The sequence below is a fragment of the Cupressus sempervirens genome, chromosome 8 (genome assembly GCF_028749045.1).
Source record: "Cupressus sempervirens isolate cs-2001-9-10 chromosome 8, ASM2874904v1, whole genome shotgun sequence".
NCBI classification, from domain to species: Eukaryota; Viridiplantae; Streptophyta; class Pinopsida; order Cupressales; family Cupressaceae; genus Cupressus; species Cupressus sempervirens.
This window is the reverse complement of record NC_143125.1, coordinates 253,624,052-253,640,887: the sequence shown is the minus strand read 5'-3', so window position 1 is coordinate 253,640,887 and position 16,836 is coordinate 253,624,052. Positions and strand designations below refer to the sequence as shown.

The following is a 16,836-nucleotide window of genomic DNA, read 5'->3' as shown; positions in this document are numbered from 1 at the left end:
AGAAATAATAATTGTTGGGTTTGGCTAGAATCAAAATTAACAATGATAACCAAATTAGCACGAATAGCAATGTTTGTCATATACAATTGGAGTGTATGAAATGTACTATATAATCTGGCTTATATAGACAAGACAACCAGATGAGAAGGTAGGAGACAGTGGCTAGCTACCCCACTCAATGCAACACTTGTGAGCATTTTTGACAAATATCTGAGCAAGTGTCAAATATGTATTAAAGAGGTTTCACAAACTAAGGAGGTCTCTCAAAGTAAGGATGTCTGTCTCAACCACATGAGGGGAGACAAACCCTATTAGTACTTAGATGGAGACAATCATTATGAACAAAACTCTCTCTAAGTATGCTAAAAGCTAGCTAGTTTAAGAAAATTAATATTTACACCAATAGTAGTATGATAGAAGATTCAATTAACATGAAGATTATATGTAGGCAAGTTGAATATTTATGTATTCAGTTATTCTTTCTATTTATTGACAGATCCATTTGGATCATTAAAAGGTCATTGAGAAACTTTTGTGCTCTGAGTTCATGGATCACTTATGCATTGACTTATTATGTATACCCTTTTTCTTGTATGATAATTGATTAGTGCTGATTAGGATCTTCATATAAAAGGGTAAATCATTGAAGTGAACTTTGGCAAGGTTACTTAACAATTTAGTGTGCCAGGAATTTGTGGTTTATTGATAGATATGCTTTGTACTAATAAGGTGTCTTAAACTGCAAAGTTGAAAGTTAATTATCTTCTTGAAGCAACAAAATCAATTGAAACAATATGTAAAACCTTTTTTACAGAATGTTAAGGTTTTAATTAGTTTATATAAAGGGTAAAAGTGTAAAACTACAAGAACATAATGAATTTTTTATTAAAGCTTGTAAATGATAAAGTATATTTTTAGATCTCCTATTGAATGTTTTATATGTTTTTCTTCGGAGATGTGCTTTCCTCCTGAATTTTGAATTAAAAGAATGACTTGTCCTTTCCTAAGTAACTGTACATTGGGACAGAACCCTATACAGTCATTCATCACAAAGAGTTGAATAAGATAAAAACAACCCAAGCAGTTAATATTGTTTCTCAAGAACCTACAAATCAAAATAGGTCTGCTGTGTCTATAGAAACAAATCAGAGAAAGGAGTTGAGAAAAACTCTAGCTAAAAATCTTGTCCTATGTCCAGAGAAAACTACTGTCACATATAAATTTGATACTCAGTGCCAAAACATTTCCTTCATAATTTATCACCTTAATGTGCCAATTCATAATTGATATCCATAGAACAACACCATGAACACATAATATAACTGTGCAATATAAGGGGGAAAAAAAGAAACAATACATCAATACAGAACAATCAATAGAAGAATCAAATTATTGATTAGAATGTACAGAAAAGAAGGAAATGATCATTTACAATAAATGTACTTTAACTTTAAATAAGCCTACATCGCCTTCACAACTAAGGATGTTATTGGTATTTTATACTTTCGATGTATGATTGAATTCAATTGAAATGAAGTTCATTTATGATGAAATACTCGATTAAAATTCCCTAAAGATTTCCTAAAGAGATCCCTCTTGTTAAGGCATTTTCTATTCCCTAGTGTTTTCATATTGTTTCATAATACATCTTACTCAGAATGTGGTATCGATATTTTATCTTGGAGAACTTGTAACAGCAATCCAATTATTTTATATTAATACTTTCCTCTGCCTCCTACTTTCATTTATTGATAGATAATACTTTTTTTCTGCAGGCAACTCATTATTGCTTCTGAGGTACTTACATGTTTAGGTATATTGATATACTTCAAATATCCAATACACTATTCAGTTGCACAGTATGTCACCGGATCATTTGTCACATTTGTATCAGCAGAAATTCTTGAAGGTAATTCTGTTATCCAGGATCTTACACAATTCCTTTTAACTGACTAGTATCTTGAAGCTTATTCAATTGACAATCATGATTGAGATAAAAGGATTGTTGCCAAAATATAGCTTGTACACTGGTAGGCACCATAAATCTGGATTTATAATGTGGATGCGTAAAGTTTCATTTATAAACCGGAATGATTTCTTCTTCCTTTTACAAACCTTTAGAGAGAATAGTGGAAATTTCCCTCGCATGTTTTGCTTGCAAACAAGTATCTTAATCACTGAAAGCAAAGAGCCAACAGTCGGGGTGCCTCTTGAGAAAAGACAGGGAGAACACTGTTTGTTTCTTTCTAAACATCTTAGTTGGATCATTTGCACAACTCCTTTTGACTATGTTTTTAATCTTCAATATAAATTACATTTGCCCTTAGGTGCAACCCTCAAAAGCTATCATTTATTGTTTACATTCATCGTAAGTTTCTCAAATTGCTTTTTTTCTCCATCGTAATATATGATAAAGTTAGCCAACAATCATGGAGGACATTTTGATCATAAAGAAAACCTGTTGATGGAGGGCATTTTTTTTCTTTTGGCAGTAAGTACTTATAATTTTTACACATGACGCCATGGAGATTTAAAAGAAAAAAAAAGGATTTTGCACACTAGTGCAATCTGAAAAAGAAATTCGTATAAGAATCCTGGTGGAGAGAGATGAATATATTCTCCTCTCAATTATAATTTCCACATTCAAAAAACAATTTTTAAATCTAGAGTTTAAAAAGGATAATGAGAACTCCTTAAATTTACTTCTTGGACTCATTTATTATGCAACATTTGTACATACTTATTTGTCTAGTGTTTGCAATTCCAGATTTTCTATGATTTCATTAAGTGCTTCCAACCTTTTTTTGCATCTTTTGAGTGATATTGACACACATAAGCATTAGTGGATGTCATGTCCCCAATTTAAGATAGAATTTTAATAAAAATTAGATAATATATTATTATTAAATAAATAGTGATAATAAAATCATATTAAAATATAAAAATAAGAAATAATAATTAAATATCAATAAAATAATATTTTGTATAAGATTAAACAATAAAATAAAAATAAAATCACAGTGAATGAATAACTAAATAAAATTAAATACAATAAAGAATATTGTAGAAAGTATGTTACCTTTCTAAATAGGATATAATAAGATGAGATAAACGTATTAATGTCCAACAAGAGACCAAGAAGGGTCTAAAAGACTGGAACAATATAACAAGGCAAATGCCAACAAAATGAGTGCCAAACGGTGTATGAGGAAAGAACAAGAGAAGGAAAAGCTAAGTTAAAAACTAGAAACTCCTCATAGAGGAGTAGTTCAGTTTCGAAGGATACAGTGTAGGACGAGGGATGGAGGATATTATAAAGTAATAATAAATGATGTAAAACACAAAATAAATAAGTAAATAAACAATATAACTATAATATAAATTAACTAAATCTAATAAAAAGTAAAGAGATATGTAATAGAGAGATGAGACTCCTTCAAATTAAGATATAAAGGGGAGGAGGGTTCATTTAAAAAAGGGAAAAGGAAGAAAAGTTAATAGGTTTTAAAGAAGGATTAAGAAAAGAAAGGAATGAGAAGAAAACAAGGAAGTGACTATTTCAAATGGTTGCAATGATGAAAGGATGTGACTCTTCGAAAGGGTTGTAATTATGAATAGTTGTGACTCTTCAAAAAGATTGTAATTATGTTGTGTGACTTTTTGAAAGGATTGTGTGATTATGAAGGGTCGTTACATTTTGAAAGGATTGTCATTATGAAGGGTTGCGACTTTTCAGGACATAAATGAAAAATAAAACAAAATTAATAAATTACCATTGAATAAGAAAAAAGAAGAATTGTATCGAAGGTGAAAATAAAACTAGGTAACAAAAGAGATATAATCACATACCTCTTGGCATATATTTAAGGTGAGAAGGAAAGCAAAAGGTGGTAAGCCGTCATAAAGGTATGTTATGTATTCAAAGTTCATTATAAATCCAAAAAGAATAATAATTGGATGAGTATTTAAGACTTGATATTATGGTTATTAAATGAATATGAAGAAATAATGAATCATCTCTCATAGTGCTAGTGGAGGGATTGGGATCATCTCTATATGAATGGATAAATTGGGACTAATGAAAAGTTAAAACCCTAGTGCCAACGTAGGGACTATGCACATCTCTATATGAATGGATATGTGTTAGTGTAGGGTTTGAGGTTGTCTCTATATGAATGGCTAAGGTGGGATAACTGGGACCTCATAGTGTCAGTGCGGGAGGTTAGTACAACCTTGTATGAATGGTTGTCATGCAAGTATAGGAGATTAGGACAACACTGTATGAATGGCTAAATGAGAATGATATAATGGTCGGAATATTCTGATGATGTCAACATATGTATATGTGATTGGCCTTGGATAGAGGATGTCCCATCGAAGAACCTTAAGGGTTGCACTCCAGATAAGACAGTGGAATAACTAAGGGTTAAGAAACCTGATTTGGAGTTTTCTTTCAGGTTGGGGTTAGGATAGAGTGTAGAATACTATAAGTAGACTTGTTATCGTTTAATTTTGACATATATTTAGTAGGTATTACTTGTCCCAAGCTAATCCTAATAGCGGGGACATTACAATGGATATTGTTTTTTTTTTGTCTACTATATGGGAACTAGTATTATTTTTTCAGGGCATTGAGAAACTATTGGATAAATGCATTTGTAACTAGTTTTAGGATTGAAATCCAATGCTTTTGTGTGTGATACTTGGCCAGTTGTAAATTTCTCTATTTGCCACTTATTTGTAGTCAATGACAAAAAGTAAGAGAAGAGGATGGATGAGACAAATTAAATGGTAAGTCTAGGGGCTTGACAGGAAAAATGACAAAAGGTGATGATGCAATTGTGTTTACTGCATGAAGGTTTGGGCATCCTACTTGGTTATTTATTAAGACTCCACAAAATTTAGTCAGAATCCTCCCTATTTGCATTGAGAAAAAAGAAATGTCTATGATGCTAGTAGATAGAAGAACATGAAGAAGGAATGACAAAGGACAAGAGGAATGGTGTCCCCTCTCTACATTTATTGAGAGAGCAGGAAGGGACAGGGGAAAGACAAGATACACACAAACTTGGTTCTATAAAAAATGGATGTTTGAGTAGAAAACACACACACACACACACACACACACACATATATATATATATATAGAGAGAGAGAGAGAGTGGAAGATATGACCCTCAAAATGTGAGATGAGAGTTAGAACTAACAGCAAGTTTCAAAACTTTGAAGATGTTTATGGGTAGCTCCTATTGCAGTTTTCTCTTAAAGGTGATTATTAATTTAGCATCTCTTGAACAATGCTCATTCTTGCAATTGTGGTTGATAAAGCAAAAATCCAATAAGAGTTGGGATCAATCCCTTTAGATCTTTGTTAGAGGTCACAAAGAATGTGCTTTGTCAAATCAAGCAGCAATCATCCATTAATAACTCTCCGTAGAAGTCCAATGTTCAAGCTAGTGAGATCTTTGCTCATCTAAAACTATCTTGGGTTGGGTACTTAGCAAAGGTTAAGAATGGGCAACCCCTTGAGGTTCAAAGACTATTTGTACAAAGTGTAATGTAGACAAGATGGAGCATCTTATAAAGTATCGATACGAGAAATAGGTAGAGTTGATTGAATATAAGGAACAAGTTATTGGAGCTACTGAGCTTGAGATAAAGTTGGACTTTAAGAATGCTAGAGCTCAGATTGTGACAAACATTATTAAAGTGCATAGAAGGTAGGACAAAGGCATTGAAGTGGTAGTTGTGTAGAAGCATAAAAATTGGGGGGTATGGTGGGGCAATGAAATGCCTCAAAGAAATGTGATCTCATGAAATGAAAAGATTACATGATATCCATGAAATGTATTTGTTGAAAATGGTGTAGAAACTTTCAAGCAAATAGAGATGACGGGTTATTGATGCCTAGAGAAAGGAAATGGAAGAATTGTGAATAAGCATAGAGTCAAGAAGTTAATGCAAAAATCCATTTAGATAAGAATATTTTCAACAATTAGATGTTGTTCTAGAGGTGATAGTTGAAGGTATACAAGAAGCATATGCATAGTGTTGAGTGTGCCTTCATATCTTAGCTTGATTATTGAATGTTCATCTGGAGCCACCAAGATAACTTTGTATGTTTTTCTTAATGTCAAACAGTTAACTATGCCTACATCCTAATGTCATAGTGAACAAAAGTTATTAACCCTTAATTGAGTTTGGGAGGGTTTCTTTTCCTTTGAACCCCTCAATCTATTGTTTTTATTTTTATGCATGTTGTTTTCTTCTTAAGGCACTGTTTGGTGGCACTGGTGCAGGCTAACCCCTTTTTCTTGTACTTTACAATCACTTTGACCCTTTGTGGTCTTTTGTTGGACATTAATTAAATTATCTTACCTTATTAGTGTTAATACTATATGGACAAATATTTGTCCTCTAGTATTAATACTATAAGAAGATACTGATATTTGTAGTTTGCAATAATGAGCTCACATCATTCCAAAAGTACGTACTACCACCTACCACTCCACTACCACTATCATCCAAAATTTCTACCTACTACATAACTTTGAAATAGAGTATGTCATTTTCTTTTCCTTTGTCTATGATGCAAGTAAAAGGTGTAAACCCAAAAGGATATCCTACTATTTGTTCCTAGGACCTACTCAAGACTAGGGTAGAGGTGATTGGTCTATTCCACACACCAACTTCACCTTCTCAATCCTATCCCTATCTTCCAAGTAGCCTAAAGCCTTCAACAAGGAAAACAAACTTCCACACACCTCACTCCCTTGCGCCCTCTAGGATCTCAAGCTTCCACACACACCAATACATCCTTCACCATTCCACCAAGTTTCATTACCTTCTGATAGGTTTTGGGCTTCTTCCTAAGCCAAATCTACAAGTTACACTAGGAGGCCTAATAGGGGCTCTTTCCTAATAGCCTTGTTTTATAAAAATAACACCAAACTCAAATAACTTCCAAGCAAATCCCAAAACAAATTATAGAATCTTTCATAACATCAAATGACCTAACTAATTTCAAAAGATGAGCTCTAGATCACCTCTTTTGACCCCTTAACCCTCAAGCCCTTGTTTTTAGGCTTTTAGGCTTAAACACATTGTTTGGTCTTCTAGGCTCCCAATCTTGAAACCTACAATGGATTTTCTTCTCCCATCACTATTGTCATCCTACTTTATTACCTACCAAAACTCAAAACTCTCTGACCCGTTTCTTGACCTTTGTAATGTGATTTCTATCATCGGTAGAAACTGTGTAGCCGACAACATGAACGTGTCGGCTACACAGTTTAAGAAGGTATTCCAAGGATTAGAGGCTTACGGAGACATAAACAAAGGACGGGAGGACACTTCAGAGAGCAGTGGAGCTGAGTACGAGGAAGAGAGCAGTTCTGTGAAAGTTGGCAACGAACCAGTAGTTAGCGAGTCCACATTTTTCAGCCTGCCGCAGTTGCCAACTTCAGTGCACTTGTCCACCTCCACTTCACACATTCTTCCTTGTGGTCAGCGTCATGCACTAGTCGTGATGACCCCACCAACAGTGGCATTTGTGGCCCCACAGACAGTAGCAGATGTTCCACTGGCAGTGGCAGCTCATATCCCACGGACGACAGCTATTGTTGCACCAGCGGCCACTACAGATGTTGTTTTCTCGACAGCCATGGCGGATGTTGTGTCCCCTATAGCTATGTCCGAGGGCTTGCCTTCCCAAGATTGTATGCCAAACTCTGTTGCACCAACAGAGCTAGAGCCTGAACCCCAGGTTTGTTTGGATGTGGTTGCTTCAGATGTTGTGGTCACTATTTCATCTTCCTTGTTGACAGAGGCACAGTCAGAGCAGTTCAAGAGAATGGAGGTGATAGATAGAGCGAGCGCGTTTCTGAGGCAGCAATTTCGGCTCATTCTTGTAGAGGTCGGACTGTCCATTCAGTCCCCGAGTCATGGAGGAGTCCCTCCATGACCAACAACGATATCAAAGCCACAGGAGGTGGTAGTTCCACAGTCGGAGGATGCGCCTAGGAAGGAGGAGGCGACACTAGATGTGGACATGGTCACCGCAACAGTGGCAAAGACGAGTAGTGATGGGGAGTGGACCATGGATGATGTGCCGAAGGAGGATTATGGATCAGATGAGGATACATGCAGAGACTACCTCAGGGCTATGCAGGTTGCACTGCAGAAGGGACACAATATGGCATTGCAAGCTATGACTCGGCAGAGAGAGTGGCATCTTGTTCGAGCTTATATTTGGGGGGTTTGTCCGCAGCGGTTTCGTTCTTGCTTTGAAGACAGAGGATGGCCAGCAGTTGAGACACTGAAGATGTTGGCAGATTGGGCCACCGAGCCGGAGTTGGGACTGTGCAACACTCCTATCGAGAAGCTGGCGCACGAGATAGTAGGATTATACAAAATAGTCTACTATGCTCGTAGGCGTGCAGAGGCAAACAGGGCAGCAGACGAGGTCGCAACGGAGAGGTCTCTAGTAGCAAAGAAGGAGGCTAGAGAAAAGGTAAATGCGGATTTGGCCAGCCAACAAGCAGAGTAGGCAATTGAGCGTGCAGCACTGCTGAGGGATAAGGAAGCGGTTGAGCAAGAATTGCAGTTAGCAAAGACCCAGGCTATGGATGCAGCGCTTCTCCTGAAGGAAGCCATAGAGGTTAACACACAGATTCAGAAGGATTTGAGCATTCGGACAAAGCAAGTCTATGAATTGCGCTGGCAGCAGCATTCTTCAGGATCACAACCTCCTCTCTAGCATATATTCTTTCTCTATTGTATTTCGTGGTATCCTATTTTTGTCAGTTTTGAAGTCGCCAGGAGACAACTTTTCTTTTCGGGGGGACGATGTTGTCAATAGAAACTGTGTAGCCGACGGGTTCATGTCGTCGGTAAAGATTCAGTAGCCAACGGGTAGATTAGTATTGTTATGTAGTCGACGGACCCCTTCGGGAAGGTTCAGTGGGAAGTATTTATACCCCATCTGGGATCATTGTAAATCATCTTATCATCTGTATGTAATCTCCTAGCATATGCAAATAATAAAAGATCTGTTGTTTTTGCTCATTGTCTGTGTGCATTAATCCATTGATCTATGCGGTAAACAATTTTAAACTGTGAGCACGTTGAGTAGACCGATTGTAGAGAGTCAAATGCTGTTGTAATACCACCATAAACATCTTCCACATCATAATACCCTTCGTCACAACCATCATCAAGTATTTTCACCAAGGGAATTGAAATAGATTGATTATTTTCGTTCAAACCCTAACTACAAGGTAGGGTAACCAAGAAACCAAATAAAGTCCAAATCCATAACAGCTTTCTCCTATTCGACCAAAAATAATTATTACATTCACCAATAAACAAAACTCAACTTTCTAGAAAACATAACCAACAACTTATTGTCACTCTGCAAAAGGATTTAGAAAAGATACATTATGACTATACACAATTTTTCCTCCAAAAAATGTGATATTTCATTCCAAATCCGTACCATGCCATTCCAACCCAAAGTAGGTTGAAGATAATCAATTTATAGGTCATAACTCTTGACCTTACAACTTCATTCTTCCATGCTCGATCCAAACAATGATCTGACTGTCAGACTTCCAGTTTGCAAGAAAATTTGCATAAAAGTTGCATGACAACTTTTATTGCAATTTCTGCAATTTTACAATTTACACAAACTTTATACAAAAGACTTCAAATTCCTAAAAAACTATACCAAAACATGTAAAAAGATTATGAAACATGAAAATGAAGATTTTTGGTCAACTCTCAATGTTTGACCAATCGTTGACCACCCTTTGACTTGTCTATAATTTTTATTACAACATGTAAACAACTTGCCTAAATGCATGTTTGAGATTTTCTAAACTATCTTGCGTCATCTTGGACACATAATGACCTCCTATACTAGCCTCCTTGATGTTTGACCACCTTATTTAGAACCTAGGGCCCCTGCACCATACTCCCTTGGTTTGAAAAACTCAAGTCGCTTGAGTTGCCAAATGTTGAAGAGTTGCGCCATGCTTGATGATATCTTCCTCTATCATTCATATTGCTTCCACCTCAAGTAGGCCTTGCCATTTCACCAGATATTCCTTGTATGTCTTGTTCTTAGTCTTTTTGACTGTCTTGGTATCCAATATGTAATGTCCCTGATTTTGGCAAGTCAACACAGTGGATGGAGTTAGCTCATCATAGCGACCCTCTTGAGTTGACAAGGTGTTTTGGGGATCTCAGTTGTGGACTTACTATTTTTAGTAAGTCTATTTTCGGCAATTGCTATTTCTAGCAGTGCAGTGGGTGGCTTCAGCAGTCGGTCGTCACTTGCTGTAATTAAAGTAATAAATTTCATGAGTTCTTGTTTATTTTTTAATCATTGAGTTGCATTATTATAATAATGTTTATATTATTATAATAATGACTTTAAGAGATATTTCTTAAAAAGCAAGTTGGAAAGTTTCTAGCGTTTGAGGTTTTTTGGAAACTTACACAATTTCTGAAGTGGAGTTTTAGGGAAACTTAGGGCCAACGAAAGCTTTTAAATAAGAACTCATTTTGTTGGGAAAAGCACGCTTGATTATATATTTGATTTTGTGTCTTCTTGGCTTTTTCCTGGGTTCTGAACTGTATGCCCTTGCTAATGTATGAGTGTTGGAAGTTTTGAGAATTGCATTTGCAATTTAGCTGCTAAGGTATAGCTAAGATTGCCCAACTTCTCTAATATTCATCACTGTATCTGAGAAGTGTTCTCATTCCACTGCTGAAGTATAGTGGATTTGATATTTGCTAGATATTTTCTCCTACTATTTCTTATTGTGCCTTGGAGATCAGAGTTGGGGATCAGTCTGATTAGTGGTGGAATTTGAATGAGATCATTCACATTCTGAGAAATTGAAAATTGGTGTTCGAATTAGTTTGAGAACATTGTTGTTAGCCCCCATAGGTGATGTGGGGGTATCAAATCTGCATTGGAATTCAGTCTAAGGGCTGGACGGCTATTCCTTTGTTACCTGCAAATACTTTTTGAGGAAATCATAGGGTTGTGAGAGCTGTGTTTGGAGACTCGATGGGTTACAGCTGGACTAGTGGCTCCTATGATAACCGGCTGGGTCAAAATTGCTCATGGTTTAATCTATTTGGTGTTGGCGGCTTTTATTATTCATTGTGCAACTAAATCCACCATCAGCAATCAGCATTCTCTGTGTTGGATTGGTAATTTGGGACAGCAGCTATATGTATGAGTGGACTGGCCAGTGGTTGTCTCCAAATCAGCAGATTGAACCCACAAAGAACAAATCAGGTTTTCAGTATTTTAAACATTGGACATTCTGATTTTAATAATTATATATATATATATAATTTTGATTTGAGGTTTTCAAATAAAATACAAGAATTTCCTTATAGTTATAATCGGATTTTACATCCTCATTTCAAAATTCTTGTAATTTCTACTACATATCAAACTTGGGGAATACTGAATAAATTATAAAAGATTTAAACATTGCCAAACTATTAATTCAGTAAAAGAAATTGGTGTCATAAAGTTATAGCTGACAAAGGGTTTTTACACAATATGCACTCCAACTATAATGGTTTGTTGGGTGGTAGGTCCTTCATCCATTCTACTTCAGCATTTGCCCTGCTGCTGCTACTAGAATCCATGTTGTTGTTGTCCCCTTTGTAGAATTTTAGGTCTGCAACATTGAAAATGGATGATATGCCTATCCCTTGTGGTAATTCCAATTCCTATGCATTGTTCCCCTATTTATGTAAAACTTTGCAAGGAACTATCTTTTTAATTTGTAGTTTGTTGCCTAGTCCTTTAGGTAACCTATCCTTGTTTAGGAATCCCATGACTAGGTCACCAATCTTAAAATGAATCTCCTTCTTCTTATTTGCCTTGTCCTTGTACTTAATTACTGATTTCTCCAAATGATCCTTGACTTGATCATGTATTGTCTTCATTAATTCAGCAAGTGTCTCCCTTGTGGCACTTCTAGACTTCATGTCTTGCAAATCCCTTAATTCCATGGGTCCTCTTGGATGAAAACCATATACTGCTTCAAAAGGTGTCCTACCTGTTGATCTATTAACAAAATCACTATATGCACATTCAGCCTGACGGATTACCTTATCCCAAACCAAACCATGTTGTTTTGTGAGACACCTAAGTAGATTTCCCAAGGATCTATTCACCACCTCAATTTGGCCATCAGTCTAAGGGTGATAAGCTGATGAATAAGACAAATGTCTGCCAAGTTTCTTCCATAAGGTTCTCCAAAAATGCCCAATGAATTTGGTGTCTCTATGAATCACTGTTGTCATAGGAAGTCCATGAATTTTGACTACTTCTCTAAAGAAAAGGTTTGCAATCTGAGATGCATCATGGTTGCTTTTGCAAGGTATAAAATGACTCATGTTTGTGAACGTATCAACTACTACAAAGACCATGTCTACTCCTCTAGCAGTTTTAGGTAACCCAAGGACAAAGTCCATGCTTATGTTATCCCAAGGTTTTGTAGGTATTGGCAAAGGCTGATATAAGCCTGCATTAGATGATGTACCTTTGGCTCTTTGGCAAATTAGACAACTTTCCACATACCTTCTAACTTCATTCTGCAATCCAAGCCAGTAGTAGAACCTTGCAACTTGTTGTAGTGTCTTGTCTGCTCCAAAATGTCCTCCAAGAGACCCATTGTGTTTTTCCTTGATGATGTTTTCCCTCATTGATGACTTAGGTATACATAACTTGCTGCCCTTAAACAAAAAATCATCCTACAATACATAATCAGAAAATTCACCATGAAAAGTATTAGCATACTCCAAACAAGTCTTATAGGTCTCTTTGAAATCAAAATCTTCCTTATACAGATCCTTGATCTGCTCCAATCCCACACTTTGTAGTTTGACTTCTTGGACTGCAAGTACCCTCCTACTCAAAGCATCAACACCTTGTTGGTTCCCTTTTTGTGTTTTATTGAAAATGTAAATGCTTGAATTTGCTCCACCCACTTAACATGTTTATGGTTGAGTTTATCTTGCCTATTTAGGAAACTGAGGGCATGATTATTAATATACACTATGAACTCCTTTGGCATGAGGTAGTGTTTCCATTTCTTTAGTACTTGAACCATGGAGTACAACTCAAGGTCATAGGTAGAATATTTTTGCTTTGCTTCATTCAATTTTTCTAAGAAAAATGCAATGGGGTGATTCTCTTGACTAAGGGCTGCTCCTATAGCATACTTGCTAGCATCACACTCCACAGTAAACACCTTGTCAAAACTAGGTAGTATTAGGGTGGGTAATTTCGCCACTTTCTTCTTCAAAAATTGAAAACTCTTCTCTACTATTTCAGTCCATCTAAACTTACATTTGATTCCTCCTTTTATGGTATCAAGTATGGGAGCTACTATCCCACTGAATCCTCTAATGAATTTCCTATAAAAGGTAGCTAGGCCACGAAAGCTCCTAACATCCCCTTCTGCCTTAGGACTTGGCCAATTTAGAATAGCTTCTACCTTGCTAGGACCCATGTTTAGGCATCCTTTACAAATCACATAACCAAGATAAACTAATTCTTAAAGAACTCACAATTTTTCCAAATTGATGTGTAACTTCTCCTCATGCAACTTTTCCATCACCATTTCAAGATGCTCCAAGTGCTCTTCTCTATTCCTTCTAAATATCAAAATATCATCTAAATATACTATTACAAATTTGCCAATGAATTGTACCAAAACTTCATTCATTAATCTCACGAATGTGCTAGGTGCATTGCTCAAGCCAAATGGCATCACTAGCCACTCATATAGTCCCCCATTAGTCTTAAAAGTTGTTTTTCACTCATCCCTTTGTCTGATCCTAATTTGGTGATATCCCGATTTCAAATCTAATTTAGAATAAACACATGATTCTCCTAGATAATCCATTAGATCTTCAATTCTAGGCATGGGAAACCTTTACCTGATTGTGATCTTATTAATTGCCCTTGAATCAACACAAAGCCTCCATTTTCCATCCTTCTTGGGTGCTAGAACTGATGGACATGCACATGGGCTTAAACTTTTCCTCACCAATCCTTTATTCAACAAATCCACAACTTTTCTACTTACCTTTGCATTCTGTTGTGGTGTGAGCTTATAGGCAGGGTTGTTGGGCAAGGTTGCACCAGGCACTAAGTCAATCTGATGACGTATGCTTCTGATAGGTGGTAAAGATTTTGGTTTCTCCTTTGCAACTATGGAAGGATACTGTTTTAGTAATTTTGCAACCTCTGCAGGGATTCGTTCTTTACTTCTGACTTCCTCTTTTGGCTTGCCAATGAGAGCATACCCTTGAAAATCATCTTCTTTACTCATTTGCAATAACTCCTTACCTCTGATCAGTTTGACTACTCCATCATCTTGATCCTTCACCATATGATCAGATAAAGGATCCATCTTGAATTGTCTACCATTCTTCTCTATCAAATAGGTATTCTTTTCACTATTATGTGGAGCCTTTACATCAAACTAACATGGTCTTCCTAGGAGCAAATGACAGGCATCCATAGGAATGATCTCACATAGCACCTTATCCCTATACTCACCAGGTTCAAATTCTACCCATGCTTGTTCTTCAACTATAAAACTATGATTCTTGTTTAACCATGAAATTTTATGGGGAGCCACATGAGGTAACCTCCATTGTAAGACAACATATCCTCAACAATCCTCAACACTAAAATTAAAGACTAAACAATCACTTGGGAGAACAGACTCTACATCTCTGGTTCTACCATTGTTCAAGTAAGGATATCAATTATAGTCTATATTTGCAGTAATAGTTTAATCTATTAGTGATCAGTAAACCTAACATGGTATCAGAGCCATTCTGATAAGAAAATCTATTACTCAGAATTAAAATCTAAAGTCTCAAATTTATAAAAGTTAAATTATATTCTTAAATCAAAATGGTGAATCATGTAAGGCTAGAGGATAGGCTTGAGGGAGCATAAAAATTTTCATCATGGAAAATTTTAGTCATGATAACCTTAAGAGAAATGGAATTAGAGGAGTATATAGAAACAAACATATCCATGCCTGAAAATGATCCAGAGAAAGTAACATAGAAAAGATACAATAACAAAGCAATGAAAATTATAATAGATTCTATAAAAGATCATATTCTTCCATCTATATCCAGTCTCAAGACTGCGTTTGAAATGTTCTCTATTATCAAAGATACATTTGAAATCAACAATACTAGTAGATTGTTAACTCTAAAACAAGATCTACTATATATAAAGATGAAAAATGGAGAATCTATTACATCCTACTTTCTAAGAATTTCTAAATTAAAAGATCAACTTGCAACAATGGAAAATTGAGTTGATGACAAAGAACTTAGCATGATAGCATTAAGAGGACTTCCTCTATCTTGGAAAACATTTATTCGAGGCCTAAGCTCTTGACCCAAGCTTCCTAAATTTGAATTACTAAAAAATGAATGCACACAAGAAGAATCAAGATTAGTCTCAAGAAGACTAAGTATAAATCAAGAGGGAGACATTCAGGCTCTTCATGCAAATTCAAATATGAAAAGAAAATTTGAACATAATAAGAGGGAAATTGACAAATCATATAAGAAATGTGATTGTTCCAAAGTTAGATGTTTCAAATGTGATAAAATTGGTCACTCTCATAACTTTTTCCCTGAACGAAAGAGAATTCAAGCAGCTCTAGCAGAAATCAAAGAAGAGGAAGTAGAGAAAGAAGAAAAAGAAAACTATGCATTTTATTTAGCTCTTTCAAGTGAATTAGACTCAAACAACAACACTTAGATCATAGACAGTGGAGCATCTCGACACATCACCAGTTTTAGAGACAAATTTGAAACCTTCTCAGAACACTCCTCAAAAGAAGTTACCATTGGAGATAACTCCACTCATCCTATCAAAGATATTGGTTTCTATTCAATTTACCTAAATTCAGGAATTACTCTCCAACTCAAAAATGTTTTATATGTACTTGGAATAAAAAGAAATCTAGTCTCTATTTCTAGTCTTGCTGATCAAGGATTCAAAATCACTTTTCAAGAGGACAAAGTTCTATCTTGGCCAAAGAACTCAATATCAACAAAGTCATTTCTATTGGATGCAAAGATGGAAGCCTGTATAAACTGTGTAACAATCAAAACTTAGCTCTAAGTCTTGAAACATCAAACTCTACCAAAATTTGGCATAGAAGGCTAGGTCAACTTCACTATCGTGCATTATCATCTATAGGAAAAATTGTAAAAAGTTTACCTAGTCTCAAAATTGATCACTTGAGCATTTGCAAAAGATGTGCTCTAGGTAAAAACAGAAAGCAATCATTTCCTGAAAGTGTTCACAAATCAAAATCCATCCTTGAACTGATTCACACTGACCTTTGCGGCCCTATGTCTGTACCTTCTCTTAACAGGTGCCTCTTTTATGTAATTTTTATTGATGATTACTTTAGAAGAACTTGGATCTACTTTTTAAAACAAAAAGAATCAGTAGAAGTCTTATCAAAATTCAAAGAATTCAAAGCCCTAGTTGAAAATTAGTTAGGACAGAAAATAAAAATATTATAGTTAGACAATGGAAGTGAATACATCTCCGAAATCAAAAAAAAAATTGCATTGTTGTTGGGATTAAGAGGGACTTTTCTATACCATATAATCCTTAATAGAATGGAGTTGCAGAACGTAAAAATAGATCAATTGTTGAGTCAGCTAAAGCAATGATGCACAATCAAAATCTTCATACTTCTTTCTGAGTTGAAACATCTAACACTACAGTCTACATTCAAAATAGAT

At 35.7% G+C, this 16,836-nt stretch overlaps 1 protein-coding gene across 4 annotated transcripts in view; it reads left to right on the top strand.

The window, feature by feature from the left end:
• The window catches only part of LOC149542436 (SPX domain-containing membrane protein OsI_17046-like), a 288,998-nt gene that overhangs the window by 257,417 nt on the left and 14,745 nt on the right, over window positions 1–16,836 (top strand). For all 4 annotated transcript variants that reach the window (XM_089797382.1, XM_089797379.1, XM_089797380.1 and 1 more), the window contains one exon: window positions 1,776–1,909. In XM_089797382.1, the coding sequence (XP_089653508.1) occupies window positions 1,776–1,909 (134 nt within the window). The remainder of the gene's footprint in view (window positions 1–1,775; window positions 1,910–16,836) is intronic.